This window comes from Boleophthalmus pectinirostris, unplaced genomic scaffold (genome assembly GCF_026225935.1).
Source record: "Boleophthalmus pectinirostris isolate CB_2022bp ecotype Guang Dong unplaced genomic scaffold, ASM2622593v1 HiC_scaffold_2, whole genome shotgun sequence".
NCBI classification, from domain to species: Eukaryota; Metazoa; Chordata; class Actinopteri; order Gobiiformes; family Gobiidae; genus Boleophthalmus; species Boleophthalmus pectinirostris.
This window is the reverse complement of record NW_026571152.1, coordinates 23,411,345-23,428,768: the sequence shown is the minus strand read 5'-3', so window position 1 is coordinate 23,428,768 and position 17,424 is coordinate 23,411,345. Positions and strand designations below refer to the sequence as shown.

General features: G+C 38.0%; 2 protein-coding genes across 3 annotated transcripts; both read right to left on the bottom strand.

Annotated features, from left to right (window-relative positions):
• Positions 1-176: 176 nt before the first annotated feature.
• Positions 177-4,135, bottom strand: gnb5a (guanine nucleotide binding protein (G protein), beta 5a). Its single transcript, XM_020934998.2, has 11 exons — positions 3,974-4,135; positions 3,404-3,540; positions 3,274-3,315; positions 2,777-2,853; positions 2,562-2,694; positions 2,014-2,157; positions 1,827-1,918; positions 1,575-1,623; positions 1,396-1,492; positions 1,150-1,316; positions 177-958 (listed from the first exon to the last, which is right to left on the bottom strand). The coding sequence occupies exons 1-11, from the start codon at positions 4,107-4,109 to the stop codon at positions 947-949; spliced, it is 1,086 nt and encodes a 361-aa protein (XP_020790657.1). The 5' UTR covers positions 4,110-4,135; the 3' UTR covers positions 177-946.
• Positions 4,136-4,587: 452 nt separating this feature from the next.
• On the bottom strand, positions 4,588-17,104 carry myo5c (myosin VC). 2 transcript variants are annotated; one of them, XM_020935154.2, is made up of 40 exons: positions 16,990-17,104; positions 16,209-16,319; positions 15,953-16,124; positions 15,735-15,879; positions 15,495-15,651; positions 15,249-15,392; positions 15,076-15,157; positions 14,879-14,986; positions 14,701-14,807; positions 14,169-14,434; positions 14,019-14,100; positions 13,770-13,910; positions 13,568-13,690; positions 13,220-13,303; positions 13,002-13,133; positions 11,845-11,942; positions 11,679-11,765; positions 11,500-11,611; positions 11,070-11,281; positions 10,813-10,978; positions 10,515-10,661; positions 10,281-10,445; positions 10,104-10,197; positions 9,965-10,028; positions 9,611-9,885; positions 9,411-9,474; positions 9,254-9,334; positions 9,004-9,184; positions 8,834-8,927; positions 8,698-8,761; positions 8,448-8,616; positions 8,227-8,311; positions 8,029-8,127; positions 7,774-7,928; positions 7,547-7,636; positions 7,303-7,453; positions 6,644-6,932; positions 5,409-5,583; positions 5,200-5,280; positions 4,588-5,113 (listed from the first exon to the last, which is right to left on the bottom strand). In XM_020935154.2, the coding sequence occupies exons 1-40, from the start codon at positions 17,014-17,016 to the stop codon at positions 4,958-4,960; spliced, it is 5,235 nt and encodes a 1,744-aa protein (XP_020790813.2). In that variant the 5' UTR covers positions 17,017-17,104; the 3' UTR covers positions 4,588-4,957. The 2 variants fall into 2 exon arrangements, with proteins under 2 accessions (XP_020790813.2, XP_055011085.1); XM_055155110.1 differs by lacking the exons at positions 15,249-15,392; positions 15,495-15,651; positions 15,735-15,879; ... (1 more) ...; positions 16,209-16,319; positions 16,990-17,104 and having other exon boundaries at positions 15,078-15,092.
• Between the last annotated feature and the right edge of the window lie 320 nt (positions 17,105-17,424).

Genomic DNA, 17,424 nt, shown 5'->3' with positions numbered 1-17,424 from the left:
TTTTTTCGATTTCTGGCATGATTTCTGATAGTTACTGAGTATTTTCCAGTCTACGATTTTACTGTACAAATTAAGAGAGACACAGCAATGATATTCAAAATCTTTATTATGCTTGTATTTTCTTTAACAGTGTTGTTCAACTGTACACTAAACTACAAGAAATAAATACAGTAGAAAATAACAGCCATTAGACAAACTGCACAAGGAGCACATTTCTAATGCAATCATCTTTTCATCAAGTAAGAGACTGTTGTACCTGCTGTGAAAGTGGACATCAATATGTAAACACATTCAACAGCTGAACCAGATTTCAGGTAAACATACTTTTATAATTAAATTACTTTATAATTTTGGTGTACCATTAAATGTGCTTTGCGTTGTAGTGATTTGAGGCATCTTTTTGTAAACAATTGGAATCGTATAATTAAATGTACAGACATTTCATTTTCATTTTTTAAACCAGCCATATCAAATAATAGAAATCTAACCACTCAGATAAACTAAATGTGTACCACCAGTATAAATCTTTCCATTTTTGTATTTCATTTACAGACAGCATTTTAATATCTTTTAATCATAAACAATGAAATAAAATACTTTTTCCCTTTCATGTGGGCAAATACATCACTTCATTGTGTCATTTCTATTCTAGACCAACGCTATTCACTACCAGTGATATTTTCTATAATATATATTTTACATCATTATATTTAACTATATACGTATTGTGCAATGTTCTTTCAATAGTTTCAAACACAAGCGTGCCATTTGGTTTAATTACTTTCTGCAGTAGGCATGTCTACCCTGGCCATTGGGATGCTGTATATACACTAGGATATTGATATGCTCTATGTACAACCAGAAAGTCTCTATGTCTGTGATTGTACTCTAGCAAACTCAAATGCTGACGTGTCACTAGATCTGAATAGCCAAAAGTCTTGGTTCTTTAGGCCCAAATCTGAAAAACAAAAAAACAGACTTTGTTATGAGATATGACAACAGGCTAGTGCGCTGTATTTTTTGTATGTTTCCATCAGGAGTAACAAAACTTTTTATTAACTACTTAGAACAGGCAAAATGCTCTCATTACCAAAGCCATTATGCCCTTTAATGCTTGGAGTTGAGTAGATACAGGTGGCCCTTTCTTACCCTCAGAGTGTGGTCCCAGGAGCCTGTGCAGAAGGCTGTCCCATCAGGGGAAACTCGAAGTGTGCTCACTCGGTTCTCATGTCCAAACAAGATGGAAACTCTTGTTCCTTTGAGGACATCCCATACATTTATGGTATAGTCATTATAACCACCAAACAGTAGCCTTCCTATAAAGAACAGTTACAATAATCTGTATTAATGCTTAAGTTCCAATCCAAACTCTCTGATGCTCAGAGTGTTTCGTACCACTAAGAGAAAAGTCAACGCTGGAAACTCCGAATATGATGCTTTCTTTGGAATAAATGGCCACCTCTCTGTCTGCTCTTAGATCATAGAGCCGGCACTGTAAATGACGGAAATAAAATAAAGCAAATAAAGAAACTTCTAAAGAGCTTTCTCATAAATGAACCATCCTAAATACATACTGTTGCATCATCGGATCCAGAAGCAAATGCATCTCCACTAGGATAGTATCTGTTAAAAGATACAAACATGCTATAAAACACTGTATAAAATAAAAAGTGTACCTCTGAGATAACATTATACTCATTTCTAGGTAAAAAGTAAACTTAAAAAAGCATGATTTAAATGTAGTTTAAATGCAGTTTCTTGGTTCATAAATAGTATTTATCAGTTTTGTTATAATACATTGTAGTTTATATTTCATTTCTTCTCACCGCACGCTGTTGATGTCTGACTCGTGGGTCTCAAAAGACTGGATACACTGTCCCGAGCGCATGTCCCACACATTTGCCTTCTTATCACAACCCTGCAGAAGTAAGACAACACAATGCCTTTAATAATTCATTTGGGGAAGATGTAGGCAGTAAAGTTTAATGAAAGCTGAGTAGAGGAGTTTTTTACCCCTGAGACAAAAGTGTTGCCAGTTTCAGAGGGAGCCAGGTCCAGGCAGAGAACATCAGCTGCGTGTCCATGGAAACTCTGCAGCAGCTGCCCACTCTCCACATCCCACAGTGCACAGGTCCCATCCCCGCTGGATGTCAAGATCTGTAACACAGGGAAGAGGAAATGGATGCCCAATACAGCTATAAATTGATTGCTTTGACTGTGTAAATGCCATGTGACCAAAAGTCTGCAGCTAAGGGCAAAGTCCTTGTTTAAATACAGCAAGAGTTAAGGCAGAAGCAGAGAGTTAACCTGCTCCAAACAACAAGATAAATATGTCATTAGGGAGGGCATCTGGTCCAAAAAACAAAACAACCATCAAAACAAGCCAACGTAAGAAGTAACTATGTCCTATTATATTTGAACAAAATATGAAATACTGAAATGCAGGCTAAACGCTATCACTATTTACAGTGGGAATGACTGTATCAATTAATACTTAAGCAAACATGAACTCAATGCATGCACTGTAGTGCTAATCATCTACTATCCCACATTGAACTTACCTGCATATCAGAGTTGGTAAAGCTACAGGCCGACAGATAGTTTGTGTGCATTGCCACTGATTTCTTCTTTGCAGCCAGGTTCTCATTTTTATCCAGAGACAGAGGATACACAGAGCATTTGTTATCCAGACCACTGTTTTAACACAGAAAGCTTTTCATTTAAAAACAGGACCAAAGACAAGCCAACACATTTAGGTGACAGTAGTAGCACTCACCCACAAGCTACAGCGCAGCCAGATGGGGCGTAGGCACAGGCCATCACCCATGTGCAGGGCATTGTCACAGCATGCTCCTAATAAACATCAAACAGAAATGAACAGGGAGTTACAATCAATAATGAGGCAAAATTAAAAGACAACTGTGAACTCTCAACAGGATACATGTAGAGTTTATCCAGTGAACTAAGTACCTAATTGATATTTGATGTCAGACATTAAAGTACTGAAACGTTTCAGTTCTGGTATATCTACAATACTATCAACGATAAGGATACATTAATATTAGTTTGCCATTGTTGTCATTGGCACAATACTGAACTATATAAAGCAGAGATTCTCAAACTTTTTGAGTCCTGGGATCCATTATCAGGATGAAAACATCCCCAGAAAGAAAAAAAAGACTACTTTCAGTCACATATTGAAATTAAGGGTAAGGGTGTTTCCCTTCAGTGAAAATTAAGTTATCCACTTGCAACGTAGAATCTAGGAGTTACCTTGTTTGTGGTAAAAGCATCCCATACAATGACTTTTCCATCCTGCAGAAGAGATAATTACACATAAAGGTTGTACGTGATTAACTATAATAAATAAAATCAACAAATAAATCTAGTATGAATTAAATACCTGAGAAGAGCTGACAATCCTCCTCTTGTCCTTGCACCAGTCCATACACAGCACTTTGTTTCCATGTCCCTTCAGAGTCCTCCTGGTCTTCATGACAAACTGACCCAGGCCTTCCACTTTCTCTGCCACCTGATGTACTGCACACACATTTACATTATAATCACTCCTGGCTATTATTTCCACAGCATTGAGGATTAATCTGTAAAATACTCTTTACTAATCTGACATGCCCTCAAGCAAACCCCAGACACACTAAAATACCACGATTTCAGCCCAGTTTACGTAATTTATAAATATCTCCTACTACTGCTGCTCTGCTGGGATGTGATTGGTTGGATCTACTACATAGAAGGTTGGATGCAGTGGGCTGTAAAATCGCAAGGAAAAAACACATAGCCGATACAACGCCATAGACGAGTGTAGATGTGCGTCAAAACGTCACGCAAATGTAAAATAGCTAATATACAGTCGCAGAAATGTAAACCAAATCGTATAGAAGACATTTGACGTGATTCGTCCCGTCAGCGTAAGGTAGGGGGAAGCGAGGCCCTCTCCATTTTCAGCACTCACACTCGACATCGTGCAGCTTGGCTCTTTCCTCCTCCAGCTTCGACTTGAGCGTCTCCGACTCGCTTTTGAGGTGGGCCAGGGTCTCATTCAGCTGTACCTCCTGTGTCGCCATTTCAGGGATTAGAGGGGATCTCATATATTTCCTTTGTGCAGACAGCGATCGGCAGCGAAAAGGCTTAAAGCGCAGCTAACAGCTGATGCTGCTGTCATGACGTCAGAGGGTGAGGATGCTGAGAGGGCGGCGCCTGCATCAGCATCCTGCGCCCAATAGCACCTGCTAATTATAGACTACTGTCTCTCTACTGTAAACACGAAACAATCCAAACAAACTAATCAACAACAGTAACACTAACGCTGTGTGATCACATTTGTGCTGCTTGTTTGTAGTTTTAGTCACTAGCGTCATATAGCCAATTATAGTTCATTTCTAAAGATAGAGGCTTAATAATTGTCACTATAGCTATTGTATAAATTGTAAAGCTAGTAATGCAATGCAGTACAGCTTGAATATTGCTGATAAACTATTCTGTTCATTAATATTTGTATAATTTTTAACCAAACCAACAACAACAGACATCCATTTAGAGTATTAATAAGAAAAGAAAGCAAACATATTTTCACATACACATTTAATTTTACATAAATACAATTTTGTAAAAAGGTTATTAGTTACAATTCTAATCAGTCAACGTCATTTTAGAAGTTGCTACATTTCACATTGTAAACAGTTAAATACAAATTATTTATTTGTCAGAAGCTTAGTTAAAATGTTAGTGCACCTTTTTAAAAGATAGAATTCAGTATGGTATTGCTTAAGATGTACCTTGGAAAGTAAAAACAATGAAATATTTTCTAAAATACACTTTTGGCATTGACAAAATGTTAAGCCCCTGAAGCTCAGAATTGTCTTGGCTTTTTCTCCACTAAATTATAGAAGATGTAAGATGTAGCATTAATTAAAAGTATTCCCTTTGTAGTAAAAAGTTAAATACGTGTTAAAAATCCCAAATGTAGGCTTTGTGGGACTTGCAGCAGCTCTAGAGCCTGTGAGGACGGGCAGAAAGGAAATGTGACCTGGAAACGATAATCTGCATCTACCATCAGCTGAGTGGAGCCCTCAGGACGATCCTGCAGCAAAGACTAAAACAAAAAAATAATTCTTAAGACTACAAAATACTGTCTGTCTGACTTACTTACTTGAATAAAAAAAACAATCCTTAACTTACCTGAACGTTTTTAACAAAAGATGGAGTGACCCTTTTCTCAAAGTCATCTATAGGTGTATAGGAATTCAAGATCTTCACAATCTACAGCAGCAAAATAAGTTTCATTATTAGTGTAAAGTTTAAGTTCTTTTTCAAATTTACAGACACAGTGAAAGAGGAAAAAATCATAGCTTGTTTGAGAGACAATGATGATAAAGAGAATGAGTTACCTGGACAGAGTTGAGCTCAGTGCATTTGTCAGAGATTTCTTGAGCATCTTCATCTGTGGATTTGTTGACCTGCAGTAGCCAAGCAGCCTGCGATAATGGCTTTAGAGTGTCCATGGCGTTAGTACTCAGAAGATCTTTATCCTTCAGCCACTCCTCCAGATAGCTGATGTTACATCTATGACATACATATTTGTAAATTGTACAACTTTATGATAAAAAATATGGACAAAATTTGCATATGCATATAAAGTTATGACTTTTAGACAGGAAAATAAACCACCTTTACAGGTGTATTGCGCAACTTTTCTGGTTGAGGGTTCGTCAAATACTTTTCTTCATGGAGATATTATTTCTTTGACTTGAACGTTTCATGGTATGATATTAAATCTTTCTATCTTCATAGAGACCAAACCAGGACAAGTTACAGGTCACTCCACACTGGAGTCATCTGATGCGCACTAACACACATGAAAACTTAAAAAGGCTTTATCTCTTGAGGTGTTTTGAATAGGAGTTTTCTCTGCTGATTACTGACTACATGAGAAATGTAGTGTAATGATGAGTGTGGAGAGGTGGTGGTTTGAGCAGGTTAGTTAGGTTAGGTTGTGTGGAGGATTTTATTTATTTTTTATTTTTAATTGTCGATGAAAGTTCAAAATAGAATTATAGAAATGCAGCAGCCTTGTAATTATGATGACAAAAAAAAAGAAAATAATGAAAATCCATGAACTGTGGACGTGGTGGGTGCAGATAAACATCAGCCAAAAGATAACAAGGCTACCTCTTTATCTATTGGCTTTTGGGTTGTTAATCAAACTCCCTATGTTTCTAGTGTCACTGACTTGCCGGCACGCTGGGATTATGTTTTCATTCGCCTCTCACTCACTGATTCTGTTTACTCAACCAACACAGCGGTTCTTAGCGTCTTTATCGAACTGTAGCTTCCTCTCAGTTTGCACAAAGTTTGCTGTAATGGCAGACAAGAATTCACAACCAGTTCGCTGCAAAAGAAAGTCTGTTTTTGACGTCGCTGAAAGAGGAAGAGAAGGGGAAGAGAAGCTCGATATATGAAAAAGGACAAACAGTCGCTGCATTTCTCTTTCCTTGGAAAATCTTCTATACAACCTTTAAGTTTTCCAGGCAGAAAAAGAAGCAGGAGAAGAGGTTGTGCTTTCTCTGCCTCCGCTGCAGCTCTCTGCTTTTTGACCATAAATGTAGATATCTGATTTGCACACCTGATTTGCATGCCTTTCCTGCAGGAGCACAAATCCTTCCGTAGCATCATGTTGTTGAGTGTGGCTGCTCCGATAATGAAGAACACTTGTTTTATGACTTGTCTGACCAGCCCTTGCTCCATGTCATGCTGCATCATGGTGCTGTGGAAATGACTGAGCTGCTGTAATATGGAGGAGATGGTGTAGTTCTCTGACTCCTCCTCATACACACTGTTCGACCGCTTCCTCAGACCTGTCGGCTTCATGCTGGAGATGCCCTGTAAGCTCTCGTGCTCCAACATCCCAGGAACTGAGAAGAAAAGAACACATTTTAATTGGACCAAACAACAAGGACACAAGTAATAATAATTATTCACTAATTGCACTAGAGCCACTGCTACCCTGAATTGTATTTCTCAAAATGCCTTTTCTGTCATAAACCTTGTTAATCATCAGGGCAGCTGACAGGGGGGTATAAAGGGGTCTGTTATGCCTTAAGGGCCCAGAATTGGACCCTTTTCCTTTTCATTTGTATTAGGGGGGGGCCCATGTGAGACTTCTTGCCCCGAGTCCCCAAATTTCTGTCGACATGCCTGAGTCATCCACAGATGGGACCCGCATATTTGACCCTTTGATGCTACATAACTTTGAACTGTCTGTTTATGCTATCTACTACATACCAATAGTGGGAGTCAAAGCCTTCTCTATGACTGAGATAAACTGGTGGTAAATGTGAATGGCCAGGTCGCTCATGATTTGTCGGTGCTCTGACAAGTCAAAATTCTGCAGGCAGTTCTTCATCTGACGAGGAGTATTGTGTTTCATGAACTCCTGGATTGGATTATAAGGAAACATGAGCTCTGGTTAAAACAATATGAGGAGAAAAGCAGAGTAGTATTGTGGTTATGCAGAGGAAATGGACACCTCTTCACCACTGTACTGCTTCAGACAGTTGAGCAGCAGACATGTGTTGGAGAGCCAGAACGACAGCAAATCCAAATCCTTGTGATACGTCTGAAAGAGCAAACAATGATGACTACATTTTTTAGCTTTCCAACAAATGACAAGAAAATTCACTTTATCACTTAATTATGTAATTGGACGAAGTTAAACAGTGTATGCATTTTTTGTATGCAACTATAAAATCTTACCATAATGACCTTCTTGATCCCACTAATGATTGAGTTCATCAGAGACTTGAGTTTGGCGCTATCGTTCAAGTAATCGGCGTGACGGACACACATGAACAAGATGTAGGCTGGCAAAGTGGGCATCATGTTCACCACAACACCTTTGGGCTTCAGATCTGTTTTATATCATATGAAATAACAGAAATTGTATGAGATATTTATGAGGTCTGTTGAATTGTAATACAAATTCATGGGAATTAAGATGGAACCACCTACCTATAATGATGTTTTGAATGAGTTTGGCTTCATGCTCTCTTTTGTATTCCAACATTCCCAAATATTCTTTAGGAATAATTGAGAAAGATGTTTGCTTGGCTGTGAGATAAACAAAAAATACAATTAAATAAAAAAAGAACATGTAGAAGATTATTTTACAGCAGATACAAATGAAAACATCTATTCTACAAAACTTACCCTTTTGTAATAATTCAAGGCTTTTAATTTGACTTCTAAGTTTCTTAATTAGTCTGTCTTTTTGATCCAGTTGCTCTTCAAAATCCTGGAATAAAGAAGGAATAAAAGCCTCATATAGCATTAGTAATACACAAAGCAAAACTTTGAACACATGAAAAGTAAGGTTATGTCAATATTATAATTCAAATTGATTTATATAAGCCTCAAACCAACCAACACACCATATTCTTAGCAGTCAACCGGGCTGTTTCATATCGGAGTCTGGTTTTAGCTTCGCTCTCCATCTGATGCAACCTCTTCAAGTGATCATTCTCTTCTTCCAGCTCCTCAATTCTGTCCTCAAGTAGACCCTTCGACGCTTCTAGTTTCTCAGCTTTTTCTTCCAAGACCCTAAGAAATAAAATCAATACATTTAAACATGAACTTCATCAGAATATGATGAAGACGATAAAGAGAAAAGGTAGATGGTACCTGCACTTTGAACTTTCATCGTGAATTTTCTTTTGAAGTACATTAGAAATTTCCTGAGTTTTGTCTGGCACATAACAAAATAGGAAAGTTACCACCAGTCACAATCACAAAAAAAATGTCTAAAATGTGAACATACCTTCCAAATCTCTACTCTTCACTTCTACTTGTGTTTCAAGATCTTGCTTTTGTCTCTGTAGTTCTGATACTTGCAGTTTGAGCTCAGGGATCATCTAAAATAAACCAAACAAATAAATAAAAAATAAAAATAAAAAAACATAAAATCCGCATATTAATATTTGGACACACCAAGTTCTCGCTGCTGAGTCTGGACACTTCTTGGCGAATACTGTCATTAACATCACTCTTTTCCTGAAACAGATTTTGCAGCTTGCTGTTTTCATTTTGAAGATGATCCACTTTTAACTTCAATCCCTTGACTTGTGTCTCATAATTTTCCTTTTGCTCCCTCTGGTGGTTCTCAAGAATTCTACAAAAAGATGAAAACAAGTCAGACAAGATGAGTGTGTGGTTTATGGGAAATGGAAATAAATTAAACCTGGTAGCTTTCTGCAGACTATCAAATGCCATTATCAAGTCCTCAATTTCATAGATTTTCTCTGAATCATTGGGTGTTAGCCTGTGGATAAATAATGTTTCAGATTCAAACAGAAGGTATTTAGACTAATTATACTGTTAAATAATATAAGCTTTACTCCTGTAATGTCTCCTCTTCAACCACTTCTCCAAGTAGCTGTCGTGTAAACTCATTCATTTTTGCTGCAAAAAATAAAAAGGATTAAAACTCTTGTTATTATGAAAGGGCAGGGGACAGTGGTTTGAGGTGACATGAAGTGACCAAAAAGGTGGGGGTCCAGCCCAGTTGTAACAGAGTGTACCTAATAAAGTGCATTACCTCTTGCCTGTTCAGACTGCTCCTTGATCTTTCGGTCCATGCTGTTCCTCTGATTCTGCAGGTTGCTGAGCTCGCGGCGGAGCTCAGGGATTACTTTGACATGTCTGCTGAGCTGCAGCACCTGCTCCTGGAGGTCAACGTTTACCTGAACACTCTCCTCCACTTTCCTCTCCAGCCCTGCCTTTTCCTCTCTCAATCTCCTCATTTCTTCTTTGAGCACCTCCACCTCTTTCTCATGATCCTGCCTCAAGAGCTCAATACTGTTTTCTGCAATTCTGGATAAACAGTAACAGAATTCAACATACAACACAAAATAGGAGACTAGAATAAAATTAAAGGATGAGTATTTCTTACTTTCTTAATCTAGCTTCATTTTCTTTCTCTTCAAGAAGATTCCTTTTTATTTGATCAAAATTCTCTGAAAATGAATTGTTTTAATGTTTGTTTGTCATTATATCAAAGTAGGTAGCAGTAACATAAATTGGCATGTTACCTTTAGCCTCTTTGGTGGAGATTTCATATGCTTTTTCCAGCTTCTCTTTATCAAGAGTTAATGCCTCAATTCGTACTTTGAGTTCTGCAAATGTCTGGAGTGAAACCATAACATATTACATTGGATATCAAATAGGCTATATAATGCAGCTGACTTTCTAACAACATAAACACTAACCTGACTAGCATCTTCTTTGGCTTTCTTTTCTCTTGCCTCCAGTGATGCCTTCTGATTGGTTGACTTTTCCAGCTGTGCCTCTATACTTTGAAGACGATTCACAGTCTGGGAATGTGTATTGGCCAAGGAGGTCAGTCTCTCCACCAAACCATGATTTTCTTTGTTCTGCACATTTAGAGAGTTCAATTATATGAACAATTAAAGACCACACTTTGCAATAAAATCCTGTGTCACCTGCTCTTCCACTTTCTTTCGGAGTTGCTGCACCCTATAGGAGAGCTGGACATTTTGTACCAGCCGACGCATGGTTTGAAAGCGTCTCCGGGCCAACCATGCTCTGGCATACTTCTGCAGGACCTGTGCTTTGTGATCCTGTAACATCTGCAATATAATATAATTTTGTAGCACTTGGTTATTAAACTAAGATGGACAATAGTTACATTTTTCATCAGAGCCAATAACGTTGTCTGTTTCAAACTGTTTACATAAAATACATATTATAAAATGAAAAAATATATGAGTAAGTACATACCGTCTTGTAGCGCCTGCGGGCCAGCCAGCCACGAGTGAAGGCCTGAATAGTGACAGTGGCCATTCGAACTACATAAAAGATCTGCCTCACTCTGTAACCTCTCCAGTGTCTCTGGATCACCATAGCTGCCCAGCCCTGCTTCAGTGTCACAGCACTCACAGTTTTACTAAAAAGAAAATCAAACATTACAAGAATGACTAGGGCTAAATTCTTATATAAAGGAGAAATTAAAATTTTTTATATAAACAGTCTCTAACCGGATTTTCCTTTTCCCTCTGAGGTACTGTTGAAGGATAATTGCTGCTTTTCTCCAGCGCAAATATCTCTTCCTCTGAATCCATCCCCGAACATGTTTTTGGATCGTGATGCATGAACCTCTCAGATAGTCCAGACGCAGCTTCTCCAGGTAAGCCACTTGACCGGCACGAAAGAAGATCTTAGTCCGACCAAACTTGTACTGGTTTGAATCCTGAAGTGAAAAATATACAAAAAATAAATGAATAAAAGAATGGGATAAGTTTGAAAAAGGTCTACCCAAGAGAGTCACATTTTCCCCTAGAAAGCCCATCACTAGACATTTGGTTGCATATTGTATATTGTGTATATGACAATAAACCACATTATGAAGTGTGTTGCCTTGAAATAAATAATAAATAAATAATAAATAAGAATATAAAGTTCACTAACCTGAATCAGTCGCTGTAAAACATTGATACAAGTCTGTTTTTTGTCTCCAAGCTCTGTGTCCTGATGACTCCTGAGAATACTGTAGCGACTATAAAACTCAATATATGTCCACCTAGAAGAGTAAACACGTTTCATATTTAGTTGCATTCAGTTACAGTAGTTCTATAGTAAATATATACCTAGATGGGTAGCTTTGTGCACTAATGCGGATAGTTTCCAGGACTCCACATGCTCGCAGCTGCTGCACCACCCTTCCGCTGTCATATCTTGAAAAACATGCAAACTTATGCTAAGTACAAGAAATGCCATAATAACTTAAATACGCAAATGACAGTAGTTACTTACTCAAAGGGAAGTTTTTCATCATTTGGCTTGATGCAGCGCACATAGTGAGGAGTGGTGGCATTCAGGGTTTCCATGAGTAAAGAAAGAGAGCTGCGGAACTTAATTGAAAAAAAACAAAAAACAAGCGCAATCAGAGATAGCAACCTGATCCCCAATGAGGCATCGGTGGGGGCAGTTCATCACCACGGAAGCCAGCTTATGACAAGCCCAGCCCATACCCCGGTTATATGTGTGCCAACTTGTGTGATGATTGGGTGAATATTTTAGCCCGCAGATGGTTCAGAAATTGCCGAAATTGCCTATCCTTTATAATGGCGTGACCGTTCAATTGACCCGTGTGACCTCAAATGACCTTGGATCGTCACCAAACTTTTTTTGCGGCATCGGGCATGGGGACTTGACGCACATACCAAGTTTGGTGACAATCGATCCATAAAATTGCGGAATTATCGTGGGTGGACAGACACACAGATACACACATACACAGACACACAGGGTGAATACAAAACCTGGTCAATCCTTCAAGAACCAGGTAAAAAAAAGTTAACTGAAAAGCACAACTGCATCTATGGTTAATATATAATGAATATAGAATATAGTATTTTGAAACTCTAAAGCTGATGCCATCAACGCTCCCTGGGGGTGTGAAGCTAACAGAAAGCACTACTCTGATAGAATCTCTGTTACTCAAGTTAGACTTAATCTGAGGTTTATTTAAACACAATCTGACCAGAAAGAGATGACTTGATTGGAACTACAATAGGTGACAGTCATAAGCTAGCTAGTAATAGCCGTTGTCACCTTTTTTGTTGAAAATCAAACACCTAAACGGGACCATGAACAATCGTATTAATCACAAGCTTCTGAAAATTACTTGTCTAAATCCCATTTTATATTTTCTCTTGAGTTATCAGAACGCTTATCGTATCTTAAAACTTGTATGTATTGTGTCACCATGGTAACTACTGAATATTCTGCCAATAGAAATACATGTAGAACACCCCCAGTGTGACATCACAGCAAAGTATGACTAAATAACAATGTGTATCTAGTATTTGTGGAAATTGATTATATACTTCTATGTTGTGTAATACAGTACAAAATAAATTCTCATTGACTAGCAGTGGCTAAATGTTATCTTAAGTAAATTTGCAAACCTTATCTCCCACTGAGGTCCTGAGCTGTTTGTTCGTTGGTTTGACTCCAGGTCGGGCAGGTCGCACCTTCACACCTTTATTGTTCACAGTGGCTTGATCAGTGTCTTGGAAAAAGGTGGCCAGAAAAGGAAGCTGTACATGCAAGAAACAAAATTATAATATATAACTTAGACAATTTTGTATAGAATATGGGTCTTTTTAAAGCAATTTATGGTTACCTTACTATCTCTCATAATATCAACAAGTTCTTCATAAAGAGCATCCCTGTTCTTCTCAAGGAATCCATAACACTGATATTCAACCTAGTAAATGAGTCAACCATGAACAATAAGTCATAGGAATAGGCCATTTCAGACTTCACATTTCACATTTAGAAGGCAATTATAGTTTGTGTGGTTTGTTTTCAATCTGCAGGAGTCAGTATCAGTCTATGTAATCTATATGTCAAATATCGATCAAATGAAAGACTCTAGCTGAGCATTGTGTAATAGGGGAGTTGCATGTGGATCTGTGTGTGGTTGTGTTATACTTTACTGAAACAAATAAAAAGTAGTGATCCTTTATACCTTGTCTGCAAAATGTTGTATTATAAATGCCTCATTTTTGAACTTGGGCTTTTCAAACAGTGGGCTATGTTTTAAGTAGTTGTACAGCTTCTGGAGCCAGCTTTGATCAGTGCCTTGAGGAAACTGCAAATGAGGTAATAATATTTCTTTAGGTTGTGATTCAAATAAAGCATACAGTTGAACAAATTGCTAAACGTCATACCAAGCATTCTTCGTCAAGCAAATCAAGGATACCCATTTTAGCTTCAATAAGGTCAATGACTGGTTGATTATCGTAAAAATCGATTAGTGTCCACGGGATGTCCTCTTTCATGTACTCCTCCTGCTCCAGCTTGAACACATGCTGTTGAAGAGAGATGAAATATTGAAATGTATATATTTATAATAAAAAAAAAAATATGGATGCAACAATTAAAATATGAAAATAAAAGGGAAAAAAATGTGTACGTACCAAGTTAAACTGCTGTTGAAGCTTCTCATTGGCGTAGTTAATACAAAACTGTTCAAAGCTGTTTATGTCAAATGTTTCAAAGCTAAGGACAGAATTTATGATTAAAATGGGTGCATGCACATGTTCAGAAAATCATCTTGTTTTGATTACCCATAAATGTCCAGGACGCCAATAAAAGCGTGTTGTTTTCCAGGTACTTTCAGAGCAGTGTTGATTCGGTTTATGATGCAGTCAAACAGATGAGCGTAGATCTGCTTGGCGAGGGCATCCCGGGCATTTATGACACGTTTCTTTGGCAACGGCTTCACCACTGTCTCTGCCGCAAGAACAATCCTCCTATGGCACAACCAGCGAGCCAGATCCACTGCATTGACTTCTAGGAGCTCACAAAACACTGACAGGTGTGGGTCACTGGGCTGGAAGAGGGAAGCACAGAGTACATTTTAAACAGGTAAAAAATAAACAGCTTTGTAAACAACTGAACTACACATTTATTGTACTGCCAGTGTGTGTGCAGAGACATATCCACAGTCTCTTGTGTGAAGAGTTTATTAAAAATACTATTGCTATAGTGGAAATATATATCTTAATGTCAATGTCAATGAGATTATTTAAAAAAATAAAATAAAATTCTGCTTTAAAATACTATATCTAATATTGGGCAAAAGACCAAAAGACTTACAGGTATTGAAGATTTGTCATCTCCTGAGCTTTTTATTTCTACATTTCCCAAATGTAAAATGGCTGCCAAAACTTTGAACACATCTATCTGGAAATCTTCATTCAACCCTGAACAATAAATAATACACTGGTGAAAGTGATTCAAGATTTGAATTAACAGTGACATTTATACTTCATACCCAGCAGAGCAAATGTTTGACGGGTTTCCTCCATGTCCTTTTTATCATCTACTCCTTCAATGCTGATGTCTCCACCCAAACAAGTGTACTGGAACTCATCAGCACTCACTGCACATGAATGACATATGTTATTACAAGTAATTACAAGTTAGTATATGTATGTTAATATACTGCATGTACAAAAGAAGCAAACCCACACAGCCTTAAGTTCTTGAACTCTGGCAGCTTGGCACAGGAGCACAGTTGATAGAAAATGTGGTAATTCCTCTCATTGTCTGCCTGAACAAAATTTGAAATAACATAATTTGGTTGCAAATTATGTATGAAAAACAAGATAAATAAGAATCTACATTCAACGATCTTGCACTACCTGGAAGACGACTCTGGATTTCTCAAGAAGATAGGTCCTCATATTCGCTCCAATGATGCGGTACCTCCTGTCAAAACCAATCTCGGTGTATTTCCCAAAGCGGCTGCTGTTGTCATTCCTTGTTGTTTTGGCATTTCCTATTGCCTGGAAAAATACATAAAACATTGGAACATGACATGTGATGGTGACATACTGTGAAGCAGGCTACATATATAGTTTTATGGTTGTGCACACAAACATTGTTACCTCGGTTATTGGGTTAGAAGCCAGGACTTTGTCTTCCACTCGAGTATTACTGCCTGATTTACTTACAACAGCAAAGTACCTCATTGCAAATCGAGCAGATACTGTTTTACCTGCTCCTGACTCTCCACTGACTATTATAGATTGGTTCTTGTGATTTCTGAAAGATGAAAAATATATACAGGCCTATTGTGAATATTTTTACTATACTAGTATTTATACATATATAGAACACAGTTTTACCTGGCCATTTGCTTGTAGGCTTCCTCTGCCACAGCAAATATATGAGGGTCCATATCTCCCACGTTTTTGCCGGAGTACGCATGAATGATTGCATCTCCATAAATAGGAAGTTGTTTGTAAGGATTTACAGCTACCAATATGATACCTGGCAATGGGGAAAATGTCAGTGCTCATTTATGAATAAAATGTACACATAAAATACAAATATTTAGATGTACCACAGTAGGTATAGATGATTTTGGACTCCACAAAGCGCACTTTGAGATTATGCAGGACAGCGGGCTCATGCAAGTAGCTGAGAGCAGTGAGGTCATTCTCCCCCACTAAGATGTCTGGGTTACGGAGAGGAGGGAGCTGAGGAGCGGATGAGTCAACTGCATAGTGAAGCTCCTATCAAAGCAAGTACAATAATGACACAGCCCTCTTATGTGTGGATTGCTTTATAGGCTATGAAACAAACAGAAACGATCATACTGAGCCATCTTCAAGAAGCAACTCAAGGGCACTGTCTCCAAGATGAAAATCCCTTGTGATTTCGGCTGATTTCCATATCTCCTCTCCATTTGGGATCCAGACCCTGTTGTACTGAAAACAAATCATTGAATAGAGATTAAAGAGCCTATATTATGCTATTTTATTGCTATATGCTATCTCATCTATGTTATAATGTTGTTTCCTCATCCAAAACATCCCCAGAGTTGTATTTTGTTTCATTCACACACAAATCCTGCATATTAAGGCCGAGTTCTTTTCTCAGACAGGAAACACTCCACCTTGTGATGTCATGAGGTAATACTAAAAGTGCTCCTCAGTGCTCCTCCATACACCTTCACTAGAATTTTCTGGATGATTTCAACCCTGGACTTGCCAATCTCTACTGAACTAAAGGTATTTGTTAACTTCAAAACTACAGTATTTTGAGCTTGGGGGATGCAGACAGGCTAATTAGAAAGGTTTATTCGAACGTGTGAAAGAAACAAACAAACACACAATCAAACAAAACCAACTCCAGGTATTTTTGACGAGGTAACAACATGCTAAAACTCACAAACTCACAATTTGCGTAAAATAGGACCTTCTCTTGGGTACAATTAAAAAGATATATCTCTGACACGTTAATAACTTTCACTTTTAAGTACGCATATCAATCCATCCAGCTCCTCATCTAGACACCTGTCTCCTCTGACATAGTTCCCATATGTTTTAGTAAAACCAAACTTCTTGCAGCTTTTACTCAAATGCACTTCTCTCTTACCTTCGTGTACAGCTCCAGCAGAGACATGTTTGCGCATTTTATTAGTGAGATTGAACGAAGCCTACATTTGTTCACTCTTTTCCAGGTCACTAACAATTTTCCTTCACAAAAGTATCCAAGTAATGACAAACAAGTTACTATCTATCACAGATGCGCTTCCGGCTAGTAAATACAAAATAAGAAAAGTAGAAAACAGAACAGAACAAATACAGGCTTACATTGTGAGCTGCTACCGGTATTTCAGCTCATGAAGTGTCCAAGGATTATTGAATGACTTTTTCTTTACATTTTTTTCCACATTAAGTTAACATGCTGCTGGTTCACGATACGCAATAATTGACCTGATTTTATTTGGAAAGAAATTGTGTCTTTGTTTCGGTTCGTACTTCCGTTTGAGCCTTCACCTGTCGCGGACTTTGTTTAAGCCCCGCCCCT

Excerpts from the sequence above, each read along its gene's own strand:
- gnb5a (XM_020934998.2), bottom strand. The coding sequence starts at position 4,109 with ATGAGATCCCCTCTAATCCCTGAAATGGCGACACAGGAGGTACAGCTG. Across the intron at positions 1,624-1,826 it reads TCAGACATCAACAGCGTGCG|ATACTATCCTAGTGGAGATG; the intron begins GTGAGAAGAAAT and ends ATCTTTTAACAG. Across the intron at positions 1,317-1,395 it reads CGTTGACTTTTCTCTTAGTG|GAAGGCTACTGTTTGGTGGT; the intron begins GTACGAAACACT and ends TGTTCTTTATAG.
- myo5c (XM_020935154.2), bottom strand. The coding sequence starts at position 17,016 with ATGTCTCTGCTGGAGCTGTACACGAAG. Across the intron at positions 11,766-11,844 it reads GATGAAAAACTTCCCTTTGA|ATATGACAGCGGAAGGGTGG; the intron begins GTAAGTAACTAC and ends ATGTTTTTCAAG. Across the intron at positions 10,198-10,280 it reads CCAAAGAAGATGCTAGTCAG|ACATTTGCAGAACTCAAAGT; the intron begins GTTAGTGTTTAT and ends GTTTCACTCCAG.